At 43.3% G+C, this 25,769-nt stretch overlaps 1 protein-coding gene across 1 annotated transcript in view; it reads left to right on the top strand.

The window, feature by feature from the left end:
* The window catches only part of LOC149458639 (inter-alpha-trypsin inhibitor heavy chain H3-like), a 263,380-nt gene that overhangs the window by 201,218 nt on the left and 36,393 nt on the right, over nucleotides 1-25,769 (top strand). Inside the window, exons 12-14 of the mRNA XM_089681994.1 lie at nucleotides 5,318-5,503; nucleotides 11,743-11,882; nucleotides 14,822-15,040. Coding sequence (XP_089538120.1) covers nucleotides 5,318-5,503; nucleotides 11,743-11,882; nucleotides 14,822-15,040 — 545 coding nt within the window. The remainder of the gene's footprint in view (nucleotides 1-5,317; nucleotides 5,504-11,742; nucleotides 11,883-14,821; nucleotides 15,041-25,769) is intronic.

The raw sequence follows: 25,769 nt of genomic DNA, 5'->3' as shown, positions 1-25,769 counted from the left end.
GAGTCCTGCCCGGTGTGCCGCTGCCCGGAGTCCTGCCCGGTGTGCCAGTCTTTGATATCCCGCCAGTTACCAGACCCGGGCGGTGGAACATTTTGCCCAGCTAGGACTGTTTGGAGCATCCTGAGGCCGCTCCTTGAGGGGGGGGGTACTGTCAGGAATGGACTGGCCAGCAATAGTTTGACTCAGCTGCCTTATGAGCTGCAGTACCAGGGCTGGCCAGCGGGTGCTCCCAGCAATCAGAGACTCAACTTTGCAGCCAGCTAACACCTGGAACTGATTATGCTGGGGTATTTAAGGGTTGGCCAGACCCACAGACTCTGCCTTGGTGTTGTGTTTGTCCTGGGCCCTGTATCTGTCCTGCACCCTGTTTCTGTTCCTTTGCTGACCCTGCCTGATCTGAACTGCTGCTGACTTCTCCTGCTCTGATCCCGGCTCGCTCCTGACCATCCCTCTGCCTGACCCTCTGTACTACGCTGCTTGCTACCTGTTCTGATCCCTGGCTTGTGACCCTGACCATCCCTCTGCCTGACCCTCTGTACTACGCTGCTTGCTACCTGCTGAACCTGGCCTGTGACCCCGACCATTCTCCGCTTGCTCCCCCTGTACCTACCTGCCCAATTGATATTGACCCGGCCTGCCTGACGACGCTTGCTTGTATGTACTGTTATCTGTGGGTGGTTGGTTGGGTTTGGTTGCACTGTATTATGTTTAGTATTGCACTGCGTTTATGTTTGTATTGTTAGTGTTAATAAATTATATTGTTTATCACATATCTGAAGTCTGCGTTTCCCTGCGTCAGTCACACACCTCTGGTCATACCTGGGAGCCCTGACACCGACCCAACAGTAACACAGGAGAAGGACTGAGTGAGTAGACCTGCAACCTCTGGGCCAGATACAGAAAGGAGTGAGAAACTGGATCTGCTTGCCACCCAGGACTGTTTCACCCTTTTTATGTGGCAGACATTGGATCCCCTGTCAAGGGATTTCTCCAGGCAGCCAGATAGAGGAGCATTTGGGGTCTGAGATGGTACTACAGGAGACGCTGGCTAGCTCTCCAGAAGAGACTGTTTGGTGTAACCACTTGTACATAGTTCAAGACGTTGTCCTTGGTTTCTCTGTTCCATTGGGCATCCATACACCCCTTACCCCATCGAAGTTCTAAATCCCCTAATAAAACTTCAAAACAAGCTCAAGGACTGGTCACTGACTCCCGAATGCAAGTCTATGTGGAAATGAGTGCTAAATGGCTGTGCAGGACTATAGGGGGGACATAAAACTTCAGCAACTCCTAAGGGGGTAGTGCTAAAAGTGTTTACAGCATATATTACATGTAAATGTTAACATGCCTGTGAGAGAAAAAAATGTATTTCAGCTCCAATAAAGAAGTAATTCTACAATTTGTGACACATAACGTGCAAAATCCCAAAAAGGTCAGCTCAATAGAAATACAGTACACATCATAGTGTAAAAAACAATCACACAGTCCATAAATCTTCCATAAAGTGCTTTTATAGTGTTTCTGATCCAAAATACAGGTGACCATCAACTCCCACCACACCCTTGTGATTATACATGCTCTTGCCAGAGTTTGTTGACTCCCTGAATTAGAGTGATAATACAAACACTGAAACCAATGGGTCCACATTATCTTGTAAGGAACCTTAAGATGCTCCAATTCTATGAGTATGGATTGGGATATAGCTGCACCTCTGTCTCAGAGTGATTCCACTGCAAAATCTGATGTCAACCAGATTTCCTCACAGCACTTCTCTCACCCATACTCAGATTGACATACAGAATAAAAAAGAAGGGAATGCTGGGATTTTATACTGTTGGGAGCATTCCATTCTTTTTTATTCTGTATATTATTCATAGTATTCAAGTATATTGCATTTGAATGGGTACTAACAAAGGTTCAGGGACAGCTCAGACCTCTGCCAGTGTCTTCAGCTTAACCCATACGCTGTAATTTAAGGGTCCACATCCAGTCACTTTGCAGGTCCTGACAAAGGGGAAACAAAACATCATTACATGAGATGGGTGGTAGAACTGGTGGAAGCTCCCCTTAAAAGACTAAACCAATATAGAACCTGCAACATTAAACATCAATTAATTGGCACTGCATTAGTGCTACTGGCATTGTATTGTTGCTCCAATATTGTGCTTAAAGTGGATCTAAAGGCTTATTTGTAAAAAAAAAAAAAATATATATACTTACCTGCTGTGTGCAGTGGTTTTGTACAGAGCAACCTGGATCCTCCTCTTCTCGGGTTCCCCACTGGTGCTCCTGGCCCCTCCCTCCTGTTGGGGACCCCCACATTAAGCAGCTTGCTATGGGGGCACCCGCTGCTCCGTGTGTCCATTCACAGGTGGAGCTGTGGCTCGGCCCCACCCCCTCTCTTCTCATTGGCTCACTGGCTGTGATTGACAGCAGTGGGAGCTGATGACTCCCACTTCTGTCTCAGCCAATGAGGAGAGGGAGTCCCGGTATAGCTGAGACTCCAGTGAACAGGGTACAGGCATATATCAACTTCCATTAGCTCTTAGATCAAAGCAGCCTTGAGAGTTCAAATGAGGGTAAGGTCCCAACAAGGGCATACCTCATGAAACATCAGGGTTAGAATCAGGATTCATGAGTATCTGCAGGAGCTGGGGTTCTATGGCCACCCCAGGATTTGGTTGCTTGTGGCAGCAGTTCCGGATGAGCTGGAAATGGTTTGATATAATACTATGTAGTTATGTGGGAAAGATCAATACATTAGTAGATCCATTAACAGTCTGCTGTGACCTGCATTCATAGCGTTATTACATAAATGTTTATTGCTGTTGCAGCCTTGTGGGGTCTCCTTCACGGCATAGGAGGTTCTTATTTTGCTGTTTGTCGGCGGATTTATATTGCTATATTGTTGCCGTCATAATATTTAATTTTGCTTATTGCATTTTGCACTATTCAGCTTTGGTGATTTATATGCCTGTAAGCCCGGGCTTTGATTTTATCATTTAACAACTTTGTCAATATTTTATTGTGTAGGGTGAAAGTGTCTTTTTGCAGTGTGTGATTTCATATATATTTTTATACTATCTGTGTATAATTAATAAAATAACTTTTGCTAATTCTGGTCCATAACCGCAATTGGACTCCTTTTTTTTGGGACCCCTTTTTTTGTGGGACCTTTCCCACATAACTATAATTATCCTCTATTATCCTCTATTATACCCTCACTAGGCCCCAAGGACACCAGTGTTTAGTGTTTTTTAAGCCTTGTTACACCTGAAATGGTTAGATCTCTAGAAAGGTAAAAAAGGTCGGATAGATTAGCATGTCGCTGTTGAGAAAAAGAAGTATTATCCTGGTACACACTAGAAATGTTTTCTCATTCAACCCAGTGGGCTGAATGAGAAAAAAGAACTGGAAGATATCTGTACTAACACAAGCCATGTTAGTGTGATTTCCCCTGCTGTGCTATTGTATTCTAGCAGGGGACCCCCCCCCCCCCCCTCATTGCCAGATTTTCGTTGCCTGTGTGTACAAGGCTTTATTCTTCCAAATGATCAGGTGGAATGGGAACCCCCACTGGTAAGGGAGCTCCATTTGGCAGAACCTATCCAGCAATGGCCACAATAGGGCTGTCCTTTGCAGGGTGGCTTTGGAGAGGTCCGAGAGAATCTTGATCTTGGCTCCATCAAAGTTCATGGACCCCAAATATCATGCCTTTCATAGGATAGATTCTTGGGGATCTAGAACCCAAGGCATGATGCACCTGGCCCAGCTCAATGTTCACGGGGGGGGGGGGGGGGGGGCAACATCCAATTTCTTGTGGAGGATGATTATGGCAGTGTCGTGGCTTCAAGGAGGCCCTGGAGCCATAAGTTGTTAGGTCTGCCCTGGCCCTCCTAGTCCTCTAGTTACATCTGCATATCTGTGAGCCAATCTGTTTAGGAGGCTTGACTGTGTCCTAGAGCTTCTGCTCTCTGTTCCAGTTCAGCTGGCAAGGTCTCTTCAGAAGAGACCCAGTCTGTGACTTGTTGAACCTCTGACCTGAGCAGCTGCAATTCTTGCTTGCAAGCCTCCTCAAGCTGATGAAAGATTGTCTCAATGTCTGCTTTGGTTGGGGGAGCACAGATCAGAGCTCTCAGATCAGCCCACATCCCACCCTAGGGCCACTCCTCAGCTTAGACATTAGAGGGAGAGTGTGAAGTCCCCAGAATTCCTGGGATTTCAGAGTGGGTGTACGATGGCACAAGAGGGAGATGGCGAATCTGCTGGGGCAGATCACTCTTGTGTACAGCCACGTGCAGCCACCACTTTGTCCTAGGTGCTAGTCTTCTGGATGCTGGGATATAAATGCTTGATCTTAGGCAAGATATCTTTGTGTTTCCCTAGCCTTCCTCCACTTAGAGAAGCTCATTGCTAGTGCAAAGGCCGACATAAAGCTGGTTCAGGCCAGTTGGGAGTCTGGAGCTCAGGCACTGTGAGTCTTCACTCTGCCATGTCCAGACCACACCTCTCCAATGTTGGGTCTGTGGGGAGTGTTATTCCCACTTCATGTCCTTGTGAATGCATAAGAAAAAAGAGTAATTTCCCCAGTATGGACAAGGCATTAAACATAACATAGATTCCATCCCTTCCCCACTCTGTAATGAGTAGAAGGAGAAAAAAGGGATTAACAACTTCTTTTTGTTTTGCAAAGACAAAATGCCTCTGGAGAGTTGCAGAGACATTCCCCTAGATTAGGAGTCTGTAAACTAAACAAAGAGCCAGTTTACTATCCTTCAGACTTTAGGGGGCTAAACTGTTGTCAGTGGGAATGGCCCCAGTATCAGTGGGAGCAAAAAATGCTTCAGACTTGGTGGCAAGTGGTAGTAAAAAAGTTACATAAAGTGTGTAGTCAGTAGGAGGATGCATAGTGCCCCATCATTGGTATTAGTGGGAGGAATATTGCCCCATCTTTTGTGTCAGTGGAAAGAATAGTGCCCCATCGCTGGTGTCAGTGGAAGGAATAGTACCCCATCATTGATGTCAGCGGCAGAAAGACAGCCCCATGGTTGGTGTCAGCCAATCTTTGGTGCCAGAAGGAGAAAATTACAGCTGCTATGTTATGTTATGTCATGTTATGTTACGGGCAACAAAAGTTTTGGCTTTAGCACACTCTTCTTACATTGTATGCATTTTAAATAGTATATATTTAAACAAACTAATCTCTGCTTTTAATTTGCCTGTAGTGGAATTCACTAAAAAATCAAGTAAAAATACTGAAACAGAATATAAAACATGTGCTGAGTCATGTCACACTCATTTTATTTGTTTTTCTTAGGGATTTTATAAAGAAATTGCAAACCCAACACTGATAGATGTACAGATGCAGTATCCTGAAAATGCGATAGCTGATGTCACACAGAGCAACTTCAAACAATACTTTGATGGCAGTGAAATAGTTGTAGCTGGACGCATAACTGATAATGACTTGAACGCATTTACCGTAGATGTGAATGCAGATGGGGTAAGTAAATATTATGGCAGCCATTTATAAAATAATTGCAAATTCAAATGAGCTGTTTTACAAGGGTATGTCTCTCTTTGAAGCGATTTATAAGGTAATAAAAACAAGGCCAGTAACTGCAAAAAAATATGCATGGGATTGGAAATGGTGTGACTAAGTGGTGTATATACTATATGATGTATAATAATTTCCTGGTGCATCATGGGGTTATGGCTCTACAACCAAAACCTGATAGGACCAGTTAGGTATAATTTCTTAGCTGGAATTTACCACACGTTCTCCTTTTTGTACTCCTGTAATCCTGTCCTCTGCAGTCTTTCAGTGAGCTAGATGGAGGGAACTCCAGTCTGGTGGTCTCGAAGGTTGGCCAGCATTGCTAGAGCTAGAAGCTTTCTTGTTGCAAAGGTTTTCCTTTTTTTCTCCTTCCTTTCTATGCTGCTCGTTTCATGTTTTTTCTGTGACCTGTAGTCCTCCCTTGGCTCCTGTGCCCTCTTCCAAGAAGGTGGCCACACACTGAGGCTTCTGAGCATGTGCAACCAGAAGTGACATCAGTAGGGATCTCCATTGTCAGTTTCCAAGATGGTGCTGGAGTCCACAATCGTGCCTGGGCATGCGCAGTGATGACATCACTTCTGCTGCTTTGGCTGCATTTTTAAAAGCAATTTCTGGTTTCAGGGATTGACTGCACTATACACAGAGTTTGGGACACTACTCCTCTACCAGGATATACCTTGCTGCACTCCTTTCTTCTGGTACTCTGCATTTAAGTCTATGGACTAACAAGTATGTCATTCCTCTGGGGGTGTCCCTATCGTACTGTCTATAGAGACCACTGCCCAAGCAGACCATCCGAAAGGGGTGTAGTAAGTACTGAAGATATTAAAAAAAAAAGAGCCTTGTTAATAATGCTGCCATCATTTGTCAGCCTTTCAAGGTAATCAAGGTCCTCTATGCCAAGATGAGGAGAACGATTAAGCTATGCATTATCCAGGCATAGACTGTCTAGAAGTTGTTCTAGGTCCTCCTCCCGCCACTGCTGCTTGCCATGGGCAAGATCACCATTGCCTAGTCACCACCCTTCATCTCGTGGTCACCACGCCCGTCCTGGGAATAACGCTTGTTGGGTATGCAGGGTGCCAGCGCTTTCACACAAACTAGCTTGTTGTTCATGCCTTGAGGAAGCAACTAAAGAAAAGGAGGCAGTTGTTAGAGAGATAATGGATTTGATCAGGGAGTCATAAGAAAGTCAATCTTGGGGCTCAGCACAATCTTAGGGTTAATCTCAGCGCCAGTCATTGAATCATCCTTGATGCATTTAGCCAGACATGTAACTTTTTCAATGGAAGACGTGGTAACATTCAGAGATGTATTAGACCGCAAGCTAGATCTTGATCTGAAATGCTCATACACAGCGGCAGGCAGTGCCTGTGGACTGGCCATTGCCTTGGTGGCAGTAGTAAAAGCAGTTTATAGTTGGACATCCAATATTGAGAAATCTCTAGTGGAAGGAGCAGATCAGGAGAAGATAATTTCAGTTCTTCAGGGGCTTAAATTGGCCAGAGACTTTGTGGCACCTGTAGACGCGAATAGATCATCCATGAAAGTGATACTTTCTTCAGTCGTGGCTAGAAGGGATCTATAGTTGAAGCCCTGGGTGGAGGAGGCAGCATTGAAGACTAATTGGGGCAAAATATTTTACAATGGCGTTAACCTGTTCAGCTCAAAACTTAACTCGGCCATCTCCAAAGTGATTGGAGGAAAGTTGGTTCTGATTCGGTCAGAAAAAAAGCCGAGACCATAAAAAGGCCCTTCTTACAATGCATTCTAGCATACTGCAGAGTTTCCCTGGAAACAATCTGTAAGGCTGCAATTTGGTCTTTCACAAACATGTTCATTTTGCACTACCGGGTGTATCCGACTCAGCTAACAGAAGAATTTGGCAGATCTGTTATACAAGCTGGTCATGCTGGTTCCTGTTAATAAATTTGAGTTCTTCTTGCACCCATCTGACTGGCAAGTTATTTCCCATTGTATGCTTCCATGGTGCTTAGGAAAATGGAAAATTCTATACTGACCTTTCCGTTATTTTCCTTTCCTTGTGCATCTTCCTGGCATTCTACAGGTACCCACCTGTTAGCTGCAGAGAATGCTGCAGCCAAGAATTTATAGCATCAGGTTGCAGGGGTGGAGTCACAACCCAGTCCATGCTGCCATGAAGATGCACCAGCAAAGGAACAATTTTGGAAAGGTAAGTTGTGACGGAGGTGTAGGCGGGACAGAACGCACATGGAGAGCAGTGGGCACACAAGGTTTTTATTGAGGGATTTGGGACACTTGATCGGGGCAACAAGGGTTAAGTCAGGGGCACACAACAGAGGAACAGTTCAGGCAGATAATGGGTGATCCGGGCACACACCAGGGGGGCAGTACAGGCAAAGATAATCCGGGCACACAGCAGGGGGCAGTGGGGGCAAAGAGAGTCTGGGCACAGCAGAGGGCAGTTCAGACAGACAAGGGGCAATCAGCAGCAGGTGGCTTCCAGGGACACTCAGCGGCAGGTGGCTTCCAGGGACACTCAGCGGCAGGTGGCTTCCAGGGACACTCAGCAGCAGGCGGCTTCCAGGGACACTCACGGTAGGCGGCTTGTAGACACTCAGCAGCAGGCGGCTTCCAGGGACACTTGGCAGCAGGCGGCTTCCAGGGACACTCACAGTAGGCAGCTTGCAGGGACACTCAGCAGCAGGCGGCTTCCAGGGACACTCGGCAGCAGGTGGCTTGCACTGAGCAGCAGGCGGCTTGCAGGGACACTCATGGCAGGTGGCTTGCAGGGACACTCATGGCAGGCGGCTTGCAGGGACACTCAGCAGCAGGCAGCTTGCAGGGACACTCAGCAGCAGGCGGCTTGCAGGGACACTCAGCAGCAGGCAGCTTGCAGACACTCAGCAGCAGGCAGCTTGCAGGGACACTCACGGCAAACCGCACTGCAGGGGGCAGATCCCTGGCGCCCGGCACACCACTTTGTGTGGGCTATGTGCGGGCGCAGGGACATGTAAAGGGGGAAGGGAGGGGGGAGGCGAGGGAGTGAGAAGGGGGAACGTGACATGAGTATACAATTTTCCACTTTTCTTCACAGCTCATTGAGACAAATTACCTAAGACTGGAGTAGCTGTGCATGGCAACCAATCAACTTCTAGCTTTCATTTTCAAAGCTTAACTTTCAGCTAAAGCTTAAAAAGCTGGAGTTAGATACTGTTTCTATGTACAGCTGCTGCAGATTCTGTTTTAGTAATTATGCGCTTTGTCTCTTTGATCTTTGGGGAGCTACACATATCACAATGCTGTTTTCACAGTCACGTGGTGCTAAAAGGCTCCTATTCCTTTCAAAAAATATTGCTGGTCAAAGGTATCAAATTTTCAAGAGGCTCCCCACAGCATCAGTTTAGTCAATATTTGTACAACAGACAAATGCCTACAGGTAATCAGTTGTTATCATTCAAATATTGCTAGGGACCGACAGACTGAATGGAAAGCCTGTCAGAGACTGCTTGCTTGGGTGGAAAGTCTGTCGGAGACTGTATGCATAAATGAAACGCACAAGGAGACCACTTGTGTAGATGCAAAGCCTGACAGAAACTGTTTACATGATACAAAAGCCACTGCCGGATAAAGGGTCCTGTGTGACCCCAAAACGTTGCAAGTTGCTGTTATGTAATTGTTTTAAAAAAACTTTTGGGACACTATTTTGAAGATCCACAGGGTGCTGGCAATATATGCTTTAACCTTGCGTTAATACTGGTTCCCAGCTGGAAGTTGTTACAGCCGCCACCTGTTACAAGCCATTTCTAGCAACATGAGTGATGGGAATAGGGTTGCCACCTCATCCCTTTAAATCCGAACACATATTAATTACACAGGTTCTGGCACAAATTTACTGCAGATAGGGCACCAAGTGAGTTTAATTACCACCTTAATCAGAACCCCCAGACTCTGACTGGGCCACTCCAGAAGGCGTATTCTGTGCTGTTGCAGCCATTGTTTTGTTGAATTACTTGTATGCTTTGGGTCATTGTCCTGTTGCATCACCCATCCTCTGCGGAGCTTCAGTTGGCGGACAGATGGTCGTACGTTCTCCTGCAAAATGTCTTGATAAACTCTGGAATTCATTTTCCCATCAATGACAACAATCCGTCCAGGCCCTGAGGCAGCAAAGCAGCCCCAAACCATGATGCTCCCTTCGCCATGTTTTACAGTGGGGATGAGGTTTTGATGTTGGTGTGCTGTGCCTTTTTTTTCTCCACACAACCAACTTCCCAATCAACTTAATCTTTGTTTCATGTGTCCACAGTATATTTTGCCAGTAGTGCTGTGGAACATCCAGGTGCTCTTTTGTAAACTTCAAACGTGCTGCAATATTCTTTTTGGACAGCAATGGCTTCCTCCGTGGTGTCCTCTCATGTACTCCATTCCATTCTTGTTTAATGTTTTCCTTATTGTCGATGTGTCAACAAAAATGTTAGCATGTGCCAGAGATTTCTGTAGGTCTTTAGCTGACACTCTGGGATTCTTCTTTACCTCATGCAGCATTCTGCGCTGTGCTCTTGCAGTCATTTTTACAGAACGACCACGCCTAGGGAGAGTAGCAACAGTGCTAAACTTTCTCCATTTGTAGACAGTCTGTCTTACCATGGACACATGAACATCAAGGCTTTTGGAGATACTTTTGTAACCCTTTCCAGCTTCATGCAAGTCACCAATTCTTGATGGTAGGTCTTCTGAGAGCTCTTTTTGGCGAGGCATGGTTCACATCAGACAGTGCTTCTTTAAAGCAGTAAACCCAAAACAGGTGTGTGTTTTTTAAGAGCAGGACAGCTGTCAGCAACAAATCCAATATCATCACACTGATTGGAGTCAAGGTTGGCTCACTCCTGGCTCCAATTAGCTCTGGGAGAAGTCATTAAGCTAGGGCCTCACATAATTTTTCCTCCCTGCACTGTCAATGTTTACATGTTATGTGCAATTAAACCATGGCAACATCTAATGTTTGTGTAGTATTATGTTCAGCAGACTGTGTTCTTCTTAGATGACGTTCAGAGCACATTTTATGCCCAATTCATGCAAAACTCCACGTAATCCCAAGGGGTTCACATACTTTTTCTTGCAGCTGTATGTAACAACCCCTCTCCCCCATCCACAGATCTCACCTATGCAAACCCTCCATCCAAGGCTCACCTGATCCTCCTTAGCTCGCACCCTTATTGCAGCAACTCTGTACAGTAAACAGTGTGCATAACATACTGACTTGCTGTCCAGTGTTTCTCACCGGGCAACACAGGGAAAATGAACTTGGCAGGCATTCTGATTGCCCAAGACACCAGACAAGAGATGTTGCATTTTCGGAATCAGCTTGCAGTGCTTGTATACATGGTTTGTCGACACCACAATAGCAACTAATGATGTCATGCAGCTTGGCCGCATAGTGTCATCCATTTCCATGGAGCCTGGCCACCTGCTTCATAGCAACCAGTGGTGTTGGATCGTTGGGTGGCAGAACCATCTGTCACTGAGATAGTCACAGGGCAACCAGGCCCAAGGACTCATTTTTAAAAACGGGCACATCCGGGAACACTTTTCAATTGGGGAAATCTAAGCAAATAGCCAGATACACAGTTATGGATATACTGAACTGGTTTATGTGCAAGTCTGTATTTTCCTGAAATTTACACAGTCCTGCTAGATTACTCATTCAGGTTAGGGACCTCACTTTTCTCTACTGCAGTCATATAATACAGTTTGATCACCCCTACTCCTATCTTGTTTTGGGCAAAGAAGGAGCAATAGCACACTGAGCTCATCCATCTGGTGTCTCTTTTTGTCAGTGTGTTCTTTGTCAGCACATGCGCATGTTGCAGAGCCTGACTGGCCTAGAAAGCTGACCTCCCGTTTTCTCATTTTTGTTATAGTATACAGAGCTTTACAAGTGACTTGCATCAAGACAGAGTCAGGTACCTACACTAGCTGCGTTTAGAAATACTGTACATTTTATCCTTTTTAATGACTACAAAAAACATTAATTGGTGTTTTTAAATATCTGACTAAAGTTTAGCTTTAAAAATGAATATGTAAAAATGTGTGACATTTCTATAAGCGTACTTTATAAATGACAAAACACTTGAAATAAAATTTTAATAATAGAACAATAATTGCATGTATAGATAACAAAAATTTTGTTGTGTACACAGGCAGGCCAATCATTGAAATATAGTGAAAATATTGACCTTCAAGGGAAGGATGAAGTCGACAAAAATCTGCAATATATATTTGGTGACTTTATAGAGAGACTATGGGCCTATGTCACCATACAACAACTGCTAGAGAAAAGGTTTGTCAGTGTAATAAAAGTTTAATATAGTGAACATGACACAGCTGTGCATCCAGAAATATTTAACTGTTTGCTACTTGACACCATGACATACTGTAGCTTGACAGGTTAAGTTTAGAAGTAGGATCTCTCAGTGAATTAAAGCAGTGCACATAGCCTTTGAAGAAAAATGGAAAGCTTGACAAAATGCATCAGTGCACAGTGTGCAACCTAATAAGTGCACACTTTTCAGAGACTGCAAGCTAGGGCCAGGAAGTCTTGGGGGTCACTCTACCCTTTGTGTTGGGATGTGCTGTGCAGCATTGCCCAAGACAATCCCAACAAAAAGTAAATGTAATTTGCCTTGTTTCCAGTGTTGTCAGGTCACACCACTACAGTTGTGTGCGCTGAAAATAGTACCGCATGCAGTGCTTTTTTAAGTGCAGCGGACTTCGGCAGAAACCAACGTCGTTGTAAGAGTAGAACATAGTTAAATGTTATTTGTGACATTTCAATAAAATTTTAATGAGAAAAGGCAAAAAAAAAAAAACCAGTCCGATGAGCCAGGATCAGCGGTTGAACACTTTGTCCCACCAGCACACACCAGCAGCTGCTCATTCAGTGCTGCTGCTGATGTGAATCAGCCCTTACTGTGAAATCTGCATTTTTGAAGTTCCTGTTGAAAATGGTAGTGACAACACATATTCAGAGGATAGAAATGCTAAAGTGCAAACACGGATTGCACTGTGCACTTTATATACACTAAATCTTACTTTGCAGACTACCAATATACTAATTTTGGACTCATACCATATAAATGTGGAAAAGGTGGCTAACAAACAAATGAAAAAAATTTCCTTTTTTGGTTGTGATTTAAAATGGTACTAAAAGCCAAAAACAGAAACGTAATATATTGCAGTTTACCATTTCTTAGATTAGTGGCTGCATAAATGCTTTCATTTTTTTAGGCCCTTTCCCCCCTTTATTTTCACCTGGTGATCCAGCCAGTCTGTTATTTTTCAATTTCTTTTAACAGACCAAACTATGTGGCAGAAAGTAAAAGTGGCAGTTACATGGTTGAGACAAACCATTTAAAGTGGATCTAAACTCACCTACAAGCAAGCGATGTGGTGTCCAGGAGCTCCCTGCTGGCCGCATCTTCAGACAGTCTTCCTCTGGTTTTGATCTTCAGTGTTTTTGATTAACTGACCTGAGATGACATTACTCCTGTGCATGAGTAGGAGTTCATTCATCTTGGCAGATACTGTAATTGCTCACTGCATATTTGGCCAGTGATGTAATTTACAGGCAGAGCCAGTTGTCCATCAAATGACAGTTAGGACTACCTGCATACTTCCCATCGTTTGAACTTGACAAAGAGGGACACTTTTTAAACAGGCAGAATGTGGTGAGTGTAGTGCACCAGTGAAAGTGAGTGTGGTTAGCTTAAAGTGAGGTGACCATATGGGTGTGGTTTAAAGATATACCTTCAGCAGCATTGCCATTGGAAGATTTATATAAGGACAAAAATACATCCATGAAGGTATTGTTCATTATTAATTGTTTTATAGCATATATTTGCCTAAAAGAAAAGCATGGGCTTTCTTTTTCCCCCAATTATACTTATCTAGGTGGATGCAGCATCAGTCTGATGCTGCATCTGTCCACCACCAGTCCTAAGTGTGAGAACTCAGCGATCACATGCTTCACAGCTGCTCTAAACAGAGAGTGTTGACTGTCAGTCACCGTTCTCTACTCTGCCCCCTGTTCTCACCAGAACGCTGGTCTGTGGAGGGGCAGGGAGCCGCTGAGAGGTTGAGTCAGGTGCCACTCCAGACGTTGGGGTGGATCCCAACTTTAAAGTTGGGATCTTTCCCCAGCCTGGATTGGATGAGTGATGTCAATGGACAGTCGGCTTCAGCCTGCTGTCAGCTGAAACCGGTTCACAAGAGTGCAGAACAAACTGATCTACAGGAGAAGTACAGCCAAAAGAGCTTTGGTTGTACTTCTGCTTTAACCGCTTAAGGACAGCCCCCAATGCACTGTAGATGGACAGCTTGTGCAGGCACAGCAACATACTAGTACATTGCTGCCTGCTTTAGAGTAAAGGGCACATGCAGGCACATCCTCTCCCTCCACACTGACACTCGCTGTGATTGTACACAGCGTGAGTCTGTCAGCAAGGCCCAGCCAATGATTCATGGACAGGACCTGCTGATCAGCTGTGTCCAATCACAGCCAAGAGCAGTTTGTTGACAATAAACACAGGGCTCTGTACGGGGGAAACAATCTCTCTGTTTCTTATTCCTGCAAAGCAGGAATAAGAAACAAAGAGATCTGTTAGTACAAGCAGCACACATTACACATTGTTAGGCACACATTTATCCCCTTGATTGATACATTCCGTTTGGGTACAGCACTGCATGACCGCACAATTACCAGTTAAAGTAGCGCAGTGCCGAATAGCAAAACATGGCCTGGTCAACCTTCCAGAGCTGAAGTGGCTAGCCAGCCACAAATTTAGTACAGTCTATTCGTAGTGCAAATGTGCCAAACATTTTTGTACAAATTATTTAAAAACGTTCGTACAAATGTTTATTAAAAAAAATCTGAAACTGTATGGCCATTTATACTGTAAGAATGGTAGATGTGTTTTAGCAACTGCTTATTTTTTAAGCATCCACTCTTACTAACATTACTAATATACAGTTTGCATATGCATATGTGCATTCAGTGCGTGGCCTTCATTTGTAAAAATGATTATACAGGTAGTGCTGGACAATTTCTCCCTCCTTACCAGCCCTCCTTCATACATACAATACTCAGAACTAATATTGTTTTAGCTGACATGTGGGGTTTGGCCTCTTTATATTTAAACAAGTTGGCAGACAAGTTATTTTATAAAATAAGTAAATATATTCTTTTTTTTAACATTTACATATTTCTTTTTAAATTTCTAGAATTCACGCTGATCCCTTAGAAAAAGAAAACCTGACAGCAAAGGCTCTTGATCTCTCTTTGAAGTTTAATTTTGTGACTCCTTTAACATCAATGGTTGTTACAAAGCCAGAGGATAAAGAGAAGGAAGAAGGAGCTTTCATTGCAGATAAATTTGTAGAAGGTAGAGAAATCCCACAAATTGAATATTTTTTCATAAGATGGAACTATGCGCAAAGCTGGTAACTCCTTTTTAAACATTACTAACATAATAAAAAAATGTATTTATTTTTTAGGAAATCAGTTAAATTTGCAATGAGGTTAAAAAAATATGAAGCTGGACCTGCCTATGGAAAAGGAAAAAATACCCCTATTAAGCAGTAGTTTATTAATATTGCACATGGCTATTGCTACTGTGTATATATTTGAATTAATTTTATTTGTGTTGTATTGGATGAATTTACTAAAAGAGTAGTACATATTTACTTATAAGTGAATTTTCACTTTGCAAAGTGGATTTTGACTTATCTTAGTGAAAGAGGTAAAACAATGTGAAAATTCACCTTTCAAAGAAAAACCAGTCATGTATAAGGAAAATGTTAAAAAAGGATTTTTGCTATAACATGATTGGATGACTGAAATTAGCACAACTTTACACCATTCACTAAGCTAAGTGAATTTTCTATTTGCAAAGTGAATGTTAACTTAGTGAATGATGAAAGGTGAATGTGTATTTACTTCATTCATTCAATCAATCATTTGCTATAAAAAATCCTGTTTCCTTTCCTGTTCATTAATGGACACAGAAAGAGTATTCATTCTGGGACTCGACACTAGCAAACAAATCTGTTATTCATGCAGATATAAGCCCTCTTACTCCCATCATGCCATGGGTTCCGCACTGGAATTCTCCAGATCTGACTATGTTTGGGGGTTGCAGGGCATCCTCCAGACCTCTGTTGTGGTAAGTTACAGAGCTGGGTCCTTTTGGAGCCCAGCATGTGTAGTGGTTGTGCTAACGGTAAAAGTCTCAAGCTGATGTCCCCATAGGGGTTAACACTTGGAGCTTTTGGCTGCAACACTACATGTGTCACAGGTTCATGGATGGACTTGAGAGCAGCGCCTCTTTTAAAATATGTCACTCACGCCCACCTCAACGAGCCTGCACTGCTTCCTCATTGTGAAGTTTTGCTGCACAACCTTCTATTTTGTATAATATTTCATATGATAACTGCCATAATCTGGACAACTTGTTTACTCCACCGAATTGTTTTGCTCATTCTAGTGTTTAATGTAACCATGCATGGGACCTTTAGGCTCAAACGCTGGTCTATGGAACATCAATGCACAAGTGCTTGTTGTGTATACCCTTGGTGGCAGATGCCTTTTGGTGCCTCTCTGGACAATTTTATCAAAGATGTTACAAAAGGGAGGTTGTTATGATTCTTCCAAAATGCTTGCCAGTACTTCCAAAGGTACTCACAAGGGTTTATTTACTAAAACTGGAAAGTTCAAAATTTGGTGCAACTTTGCATAGAAACCAATCAGCTTCTAGGTTTTATTATCAAAGCTTAATTGAACACGCTTAAGTTAAAAGCTGATTAGCTAGCACAGCTGCACCAGTGAAGAGACATTCGCCCAATTACAGTTAGATATGGGGGCAGTGTGACCTGGTGACGTCACCGGGTGACCCTGACCCCATGTTTACATGTCATTCAGCGTGTGTCTCTGGACGGGACATGTGTTTGGTGGGTGGCAATTTTTTTCATGCAGGTGGCGTTCATCGTGATCGATGTTGGATCTACTTTGGGGGACATTTATTTTTTTGGGTTTTTTTTAATAAAGGACTTGTCAAAAACTGTGTTTTGTATTTTTTTACTTTTACACTTTTGTTGCTGAATGAATATAGGGGTACTATGTACCCATACTCATTCACATGGGAAAGCAGGATCTTGGTATCCCCTTTTTGAAAGGGGTCTTCCAAACTCAAATAAGCCCCCCAGAACCCCACAACCACTGCCCATGTTTGTGGGGAAGAGGCCTTTGTCCCCATCAACATGGGAACAAGGTGCTTTGGAGGACGGGCCCCGTCTCCCATGGCACCCTCTCTAATATTGAGGGCATGTGACTTGCTATGGTTCGGGAGGGGAGTTCAAATGTCTCCCCCCCTTTCTTGGCCTGCTGGTCTGCATTCTCAGATAAGGGTCTGGTATGAATTTTTGGGAGCCCCCTCACCATTTTATTTTTTTTTTGGCATGTGGTTCATCTTAAAATCCATAGCAGACCTAAAGGTCTGGTATGGATTTTGGGAAGAACTCTGTGCCATTTTTATTTTTAATTTTTTAACTTCAACGTGGGGTTCCCCTCAAAAATCATACCAGACCCTTCAGGAATGGGGGGGGCACGCCTTTAAAAAAAAATTTAAAAAAATTAACCGGTACTTCTTTTGTTTACATTCTGTTGACAGTGGGGAATCCCATTGCCAGCAAATGAGTCATGGTTTTCAAGGTAGTGGCAGCCGCCTTGCCAGCCGCTCCTTAACAACCAGGGCTTTTCTGAATGAAATTAAACAAATACCAAAGATACAAAAGAAATTCCAAAAATGAATAGGTCTATTAACAAATGCATCCGAAAAATTAGTTCTTCAGTTTACAAATGGATCCGGAAAAAAAAAATACATTTTCTGGCATGCACATGTCTGTTTGCAATGGTACTTGTACAATCCCTGCCAGTACTTTCAGAGTTCCTTAAAATTATGCTGGGCATGTCCTCTGAACAAATAGGATATTTAAGCTTTAGCTTTTTAAGTGGCTGGTGCTGTGTCTCCTCACTAGCTACCCCTTGTTGCAAGAGCTATAACATGTACAATTATGGCCAAAAATATTAGCACCCCTGTATTTCTGTCAGATAATGCACCACTTCGCCCAGAAAATTGTTGCAATTATAAATGTTTTGGCATTCTCATGTTTATTTCTTTTGTTTGCATTGATATGACACAAAAACGTGGAGAAACAAAAAGCCAAATTTGACACATTCCACTCAAAACCCCAAAAATGGACTGGACAAAATTATTGGCACCTTCTCAAAATTGTAAGAATTAATTGCATTCCTAGTTTGTGATGCTTTTGTACAATTAACAGACATTAATTTTCCTGTGTCCACTATACGCAACATTGTCAAGAAGTTTACAGGCCATGGCACTGTAGCTAATCTCCCTGAATGTGGATAAAAGAGGAAAATTGATCAAAGATTGCAATGAAGGATTGTTTGAATGGTAGCTAAAGAACCTTGGTTCTTCAGGCACAGGGTACAAATGTATCAGCTCACACTATACATCACCATCTGAATGAAAAGGGACTCTACGGTAGGAGACCCAGGAGGACGCCACTGCTGACACAGAAACATAAAAAGCCAAATTGGAGTTTGCCAAAACTTACCTGAGGAAGCAAAAATACTTTTGGGGGAATGTGCTGTGGACAGATGAAACAAAATTACAGCTTTTTGGTAGAGCCCATCATTCTGCTGGTTTCAGAAAAAGCAATGAGGCCTTTAAAGAAAAGAACACAGTCCCTACAGTCAAATATGGTGGAGATTCCCTGATGTTTTGGGATTGCTTTGCTGCTTCAGGCACTGGATATCATGACCGTGTGCATGGCATTATGAAATAATGAAGACTACCGTAGAATTCTGGGGTGCAATGTAGGGCCCAGAGTCAGAAAGTTGGGTCTCCGTCAGAGGTCATGGGTCTTACAGCAGAACATGGACCCAAAGCACAATTCATATAGTACCCAAAAATGGTTTCAGACAAAGTGCTGGAGAGTACTGAACTGATCTATGCCGGACAAGGGTGTGTGCCCCTACCCACCATCTGGCCAATTGATGAATCTAAAATATAACCATTATTCAGATATATATAAAATGTATGCTACGCTGTAATTAATACCTGTTGGAGTGGAATGTATTGCGCACAACAGTATGACAATTACAGTTATTTACCTTACATCCAAATGGTTATTAACACCAGACCAGATCAAATACCATATCGTTTTAGATGAAGTTACGGCATAAAGAAGACAATGTAGTTTGATCATAAGCCTATCAGATGGAATATATAATCTCTACTAAGGATATGAAGTTACCCCGTGGACAGAACTAATTGGATAGTACAATCTGTCTTGCAACAGATATGCAATACGGGTACACTCAGATTTGTTGTTTGACAAAGATGATGATTTACCATTAGGGCTTAGTTCAATAGTTAAGAGTACTGAACTGGCCAGCAATGAGTCCAGATCTCAATCCCATAGAGCTCCTTTGCATAGATCTCAAAACAGCTCAAAACTGTTGGAAAAGGAACCCTTTCAATCTGAGAGACCTGGAGCAGTTGGCAAAAATAGAGTGGTCAAAATTTCCAGTAGAGAGGTGTAAGAAACTCATTGATGGCTACAGGAAGCGATTGATTTCAGTTATTTTTTCCAAGGGGTGTGCTACCAAATATTACATTGAGGGTGCCAATAATTTGGTCCAGTCCATTTTTGGGATTTTTGCGTGGAATGTGTCAAATTTGGCTTTTTGTTTCTCTATTTTTTTGTGTCATACCAATACAAACAAAAGAAATAAACATGAGAATGCCTAAACATTTGTAATTGCAAAAATTTTCTGGGCGAAGTGGTACATTATCTGACAGAAATGCAGGGGTGCCAATATTTTTGGCCATGACTGTACCTGTGAGACTGACTGACAATTGCTGCCCCAAAATTTACCCAACTATTATTCTGATTGCCACTTGCTAAGACCCCTGCCTGGATCTAACTACTCTTCTGTTTGCTAGCTGCCAAGATCCCTGCCTGGACCTGAATACTCTTCATCTTGCCTAAACTCCTGCCTGGACCATAATACTCTTCTGTCTACCATCTTGTACTGCACTCTGGTGAAAGCTGCAACAAGCAAACCAGGACAAGTAGGGTCTCTATCTCATCTCCAACTTTAGAAACTCTGGTGATGACAAACTGTCACTCAGACCCTGTGTCTAAAATGAGCCTGTGTTATCTGCAAGGGGGCCACCATAACTGAAAAGCCCTGTTTGCCCCAGCAAAGAAAGCTACGCATCAGATAGGAAAATCTTCTACCTCTGTAGTTTCTTTAATCTCTCCCAGTCCTCAAGGTCCAAGCACACCAACAATTCAGGCTCAGGGGATGTCTTTTTAGTATTTATTGCTGAAGAACTTTAACAGGAAAGGGGTTTAGGGTTACATGATACTCCAAAACGAACAGTAGCAATAATGGAGGACAAATCTCTCTAATCTTCCAAGAACAGCTTTTTGGAGGTAACAGGGAATGGCCAATATATTAAGTAACAGTCTATGTAGCAACCTCTGACACTAAGTTCATTTATAGCACATGCACACCCTAACGTCTACAGCAGAGTCTTTACTCACAATGTCCCAGGAGCTGTCTTCCACCCAGTATCATCCACAGCTAGATCCTCCATGAGGGAGATAAAAGATCCTTTCTCCAGACCAGGACTTCAGGATAGTGCCCTCCAGCAAAAATCCTATAGCAATCTCCACTAGGCCCTCAACCCAGCTCCTTCTCAGGTCCAGACTGCAACTCCTTAACTCACTTCAGCTATTTCTAGAGGCAGCAACCCCCTAAAGACTTGGAACCCTCCTGGGTAGAAAGAACAATCTTTAAAACTATTTATCATCTCCCCAACCATCTCCAGAGATTGACTAGAGCATGACAAAATATTCAGACTGGTCATTTGAATTCTCTCTCCCTGTTTTGGAAGCTTCTTCCAAAGCCAGGAGGAAGCAGTCAAACTCCCAGCCTGTGAACCCCTGAACAGACCAGAAGTAACAATTGTTCCTCTGTTTACTGCCAAAGACTAAATCTACCTAGCAACCTAATTAGGAGGGTGCTACATCAGCAGACCTCCATGCTGCTTTGACACAACTCCTGTCTTGGGGAGGTATGATCCCAGAAAAAGTAGGGTTTCGAGGTTTCTGTTCATATCTGTTCACTGTCCCCAAAGCAAAAGGGGGCATTTTCTAAAGGCACTCAACATCTTCATTCAGATGCAAATAAGCAGCATGGAATCTATCCAGTCAGTCTACGCTTCGCTCCATCTAGCCTCTGTGGACATAACGATGCCTACTTTCCAGCACATCAATGCTATCTGCATTTTGCTGAGGGCATGCATCCCTACTAGTTCCTTTTGGTATGTCCACTGCACCTCAGATCTTCACCAGGGTGCTATCCCATGTACTTGTTATGCTTCATTCACAGTGCTTACTCATATTGGGATATTTGAATGGCATTCTCCTGAGGGAACATTTGGCACAGACCATGTCTGTCAATGTCCATCAAACTATTTAGACTATGCAGAGGTTGAGTTGGGTCCTAAACCTTCAGAATTTAGGGCTGAAAATGACCCCTTACTTCGAGTATCTAGGTCTCCTAGATATGGCGTGGTCCAAATACCAGCTTGATAGGTGAAAAAGTTCTGGACATCCTTTTGCTAGAGAAAGAAATATGAACCAACATTTACACTCAGATTTTAAACAACAAAAATAAATAAAAGCAGCTTGCACATATACAGGCAATATTATAATGTAAATTAAGAAAATGCAAAGCTAGTTATATAATGATCTTATGTCACTTTAAATAAAGTCCATATATGTATCGAAATGAATGGAAGCATATGCATAAAGCGAAAAGTTTGATCCAAACAACTGTCACCATACAGCCGAAACAGATTGGCCTCTCACCAGACAATTTGACCGCACAAAGTTGGTCAACATGCGCAGTGTGATATAACATCAATATAGCAATCGATCCTCAATAGAGACCCCCTCCAGAATGAAAAGTAGCTTCTCCACCTTCAATGATCTCCAAATGACAGAAACTCCCATCTGATGGTTAGGGAATGAATAAAGAGGAAAAGCAACTAGTGTAGTATTTAACCTCTTGCCGACCGCGCATAGCCGAATGGCGGCTTCACCGCGGCCGGCCAGTTCTGGGTGGACGTCATATGACGTCCTCCCAGAACGCGCTCTGCTGCGCGCCCCAGGGGGCGCGCACCCGGTGATCTCCATGATCGCTGTGTCCTACGGACACAGCTGATCACGTGATGTGGTAAAAGGCCAATCACAGCGGCCTTTTACCACCTGATCAGCGGTGTCCAATGACACGCTGATCAGAGGGAAATGCAAGTGCCGGTTCTCGGCTGCACTTTCCTCACACTGTCAGATCGTGAGGAAAGTACTGCTGAGAACCGGCAGTTGTCAGAGCGGGGATCGGCACCGATCATCAGGGCACTGATGATCAGTGCCCTGATGATCGGTGCCCAGCAGTGCCACCCGCAAGTTCCGCCCAGCAGTGCGCCCACTAGCTCTGCCCACCCGTGCCCAGCAGTGCACCCACCTGTGCCCAGCAGTGCACCCACCTGTGCCACTCTGCAGTGCCACCTACCTGTGCCTAGAAGTGCCACCTACATGTGCCCAGCAGTGCCACCCACCTGTGCCCACCCACCAGTGCTGCCCACCAGTGCCACCCACCAGTGCAGCCCAGCAGTGCTGCCAGTCAGTGCCACCAGTCAGTGCCCAGGGGTTGTGCCAGTCAGTGCTGCCAGTCAGTGCCCAGCAGTGATGCCAGTCAGTGCCGTCTATCAGTACCCATCATCAGTGTCACCTATCAGTGCCGCCTATCAGTGCTGCATATTAGTGCCGCCTATCCGTGACACCTCATTAGTGCTGTCTATCAGTGCCGCCTATCCGTGACACCTCATTAGTACTGCCTATCAGTGCCCTTTAGTGCTGCCTATCAGTGCCCATCAGTGCCGCCTATCAGTGCCCATCAGTGCTGCCTCATCAACGCACATCAGTGAAGGAGAAAAAATGCCTGTTTGAAAAATTTTATAATAGAAACAAAGAAACTTTTTTTTTTCCAAATTTTTTGCACTTTTTTATTTATAGCGCAAAAAGTAAAGCACCCAGCGGGGAGTAAATACCATCAAAAGAAAGCTATATTTGTGAGGAAAAAATGATCAAAATTTCATATGGGTACAATGTTGCATGACCGCGCAATTGTCAATCAAAGTGCGGCAGTGCTGAAAGCTGAAAATTGGCCTGGTAAGGAAGGGAGTATAAGTGCCCGGTAGGCAAGTGGTTAAGCAAACTTCACACCCATGGCAATCCCCCTTTGTTGTAAAAAGTATGAGCCTTTAAACCAAAAATAGTTGTGACCCATAGCAAAGTCTAATAGAGAGAGAATAAACTCGCACTGCTGTTCTCTTAACGTAACATCCCTCTGAAGGAAGCAATCCACACCTCCCTCCCATGTTCATGTGAGATAATAGTATAAAGGGAGGCTTCATGGGCCCTGGCCAGAATATAACTCTCTTTCCATTCAATTGTATTCAATATGTTGATCACTTGGGTAGTGTCTTTCAAAAAGGAAGGGGTAGTAAACATCACAGGCTGTAAAAAAGAATCAATATATTTACCAACCCTCGAGGTGACCGAGTCAATTCCACTGATAATCGGTCTACCCGGAAGGTTGGATAGGCTTTTGTGTATTTTAGGTGAGTATTAAATCACCGGCACACGGGGAGCTGCTGGAATTAGGAACAATTTCTCCTTTTTCATAATAATCTTTTGGGCAAAACCCGTTTCCACTATACCTTGTAATTCTCTCTTGAACTTAGCTGTTGGATTCCAATTTAATGGGGAATATGTGTCCCTATCCATGAGTAGTCTGTCCAATTCTGGGTAATAAGCTTCTCAGTCTAAAATAACAATCCCCCCTCCCTTATCAGCAGGGCAGACTACTATATCATTACGTGACTTCAAACAGTCCATAACCTGCTTGAATTTAAAATCAGAATAGGGCTTTTTAAGTTTGAGATTCTCCAAATTCTTAAAGATCAAATCCCTAAAGACTGAAACCGAAGCAGCAGTATTACCCGAGGGATTAAAAAGAGAAGCATTAGAAAGAGATGAGTTCTTAAAGGCATCAGTATCACATCCACTAATCCTCGATGGGTTAGTAATGAAATACCTCTTAATGTTCAGTTTCCTAATATACTTTTGAATGTCCATGAACGTTTCAAATGTATTCGGTGGACGAGGTGGTGCAACCTTTAAACCATGATTAAGTACATATTTCTCTTCATCTGATAGGTTAGCTTTACTCAGATTGAAGAGTCCAGAATCAACTATACCCGCCTTCTTTTTTTGATCAGACACGCCTCCCCCCTCTGATGCCTGCTTTTTGTTCGATTGACCTTTTTACACCGGATCCTCCCCTGGGAAAAAAATTGGAGGATCTAAAATTGCCTCTGTTCTGATGTGGGGCAAAAGATCCCTCATTAGACCCCTGTGATGGAAAATCATTCCTTGGTGTACGCCATTGACCACTCCGCTGATTAGCAGGCTGAAAAGGGTGCTGAGTGAGGCAATTTGCACAGCAAATGTTTATTCAATATACCCTATCTGTTTATTGCATAGTAAACAAGAAACAGTCAACTGTATCTTTAACAGGAATCAGATTGTTACATGGTAGTTCTTTGCTTATTTTTAGATAGTGACAGTATGTTTCAGGGATTTAAATGTTCAGTCCAACCAAAAAGGATATTTAATTTCTAGTTGGCATCTAATTGGCTAAATCACCTACTACTGGTTGTACCTCTTGGAACCTAAAATGGCTGGATCTCCCAACATTCATTCTATTTAATTCCCAAAGCGATCGTTCCCACACTGGAGTTTTCCTGTCCTTTACACAACAAGGGTGTTCTCACTTCCCCCATTGCATTAATCTTAAGGTCCCTGTACAACTTTGATGCAATTCCATCACATCCAAGTTGCACTGCATAGTCACACTGAAAATCAGATCAAAAGTATATTGCAGCAGTGTGAACCTAACCTTATTAATGTAAAAAAAATTTAAATCTAAGGAGAGAGGGGCACAGTTACAGGCGTGCAGTTACATGAATGCAAATGCTGAAATGTCAAGTATAAGAAAAGGTTGAATGGTGGTGTAACACTCAGCATTTACCTATCAGTTTAGGTGGATTGACTTTTTTTCTACTTCAATAAACTTTTAAGAAAGAAGAACACTGACATAGGCATAATTAATGTTTTCGTTTACGTGACAGTTTTGACATAGAAAAGGTCCTCAGAGGCATGCAATGGGGTTGATTTACTAAATTTGAAGAGTACAAAATCTGGTGCAGCTGTATATGGCAGCCAATCAACTTGTAACTTCCATCTTATTCAATTAAACTGATTGGTTTCTATGCAGAACTTCAACAGATTTTGCACAATCACAGTTTTAGTGAATCAACTACAATGTGTTATAGTGCAGTATATTAGATTTCAACTCCAAGAAGGTGAGGAGTAGAGATGGCAATACGAGTGCCATATAGGGCACTAGAGGGTTTGCTGGTGACATATAAATGAGAGAGGTTAGAAAGTAGAAAGAAAAGGAAGGAGAAGAGGAGGAATAGGAAATGTAAGAGCAGTTAGGTGGGGTAGCATGGGAGGGGTGGAAGGGGAGAGCTGGTTAGGGGGGATGACGCTATTTTTAAACCTGGTGCACCATAGTGATTGTTATTAAAGGTCTACTAAATGTTGATCAAAGCTGTACAGAAAGTAGGTGGAGACCCATGGTTCCCAAACTTAGCAGAATTTGGTCATGTTACCTTGGAGCCTGGCAGTTTGTTTTTCCTTAAGTAGGGTCCAATGTACTCAAGATTTGACCTCTGAAACAGACAGGTTCCTCACGAGTCATTCATCTATCTACTTCATGGCTTTAAGGATATGAGTAATTTGGTTAAATTGTTTAGACCCTCTGGTTTCTGGTTCAGGAGGGTCTCCAGTGGGTGCAGTGGCATTGCTTGGCAAAAACGTGTGCTTATCATATCATAAACCCGGCAAAATAGGCACTGCACCACTGGGTAGGTCCAACAGA

Source organism: Staurois parvus, unplaced genomic scaffold (genome assembly GCF_062004578.1).
Source record: "Staurois parvus isolate SC_StPar_1 unplaced genomic scaffold, SC_StPar_1.0 ptg000282l, whole genome shotgun sequence".
NCBI lineage: Eukaryota > Metazoa > Chordata > Amphibia > Anura > Ranidae > Staurois > Staurois parvus.
This window is presented reverse-complemented; position numbering and strand designations above follow the sequence as displayed.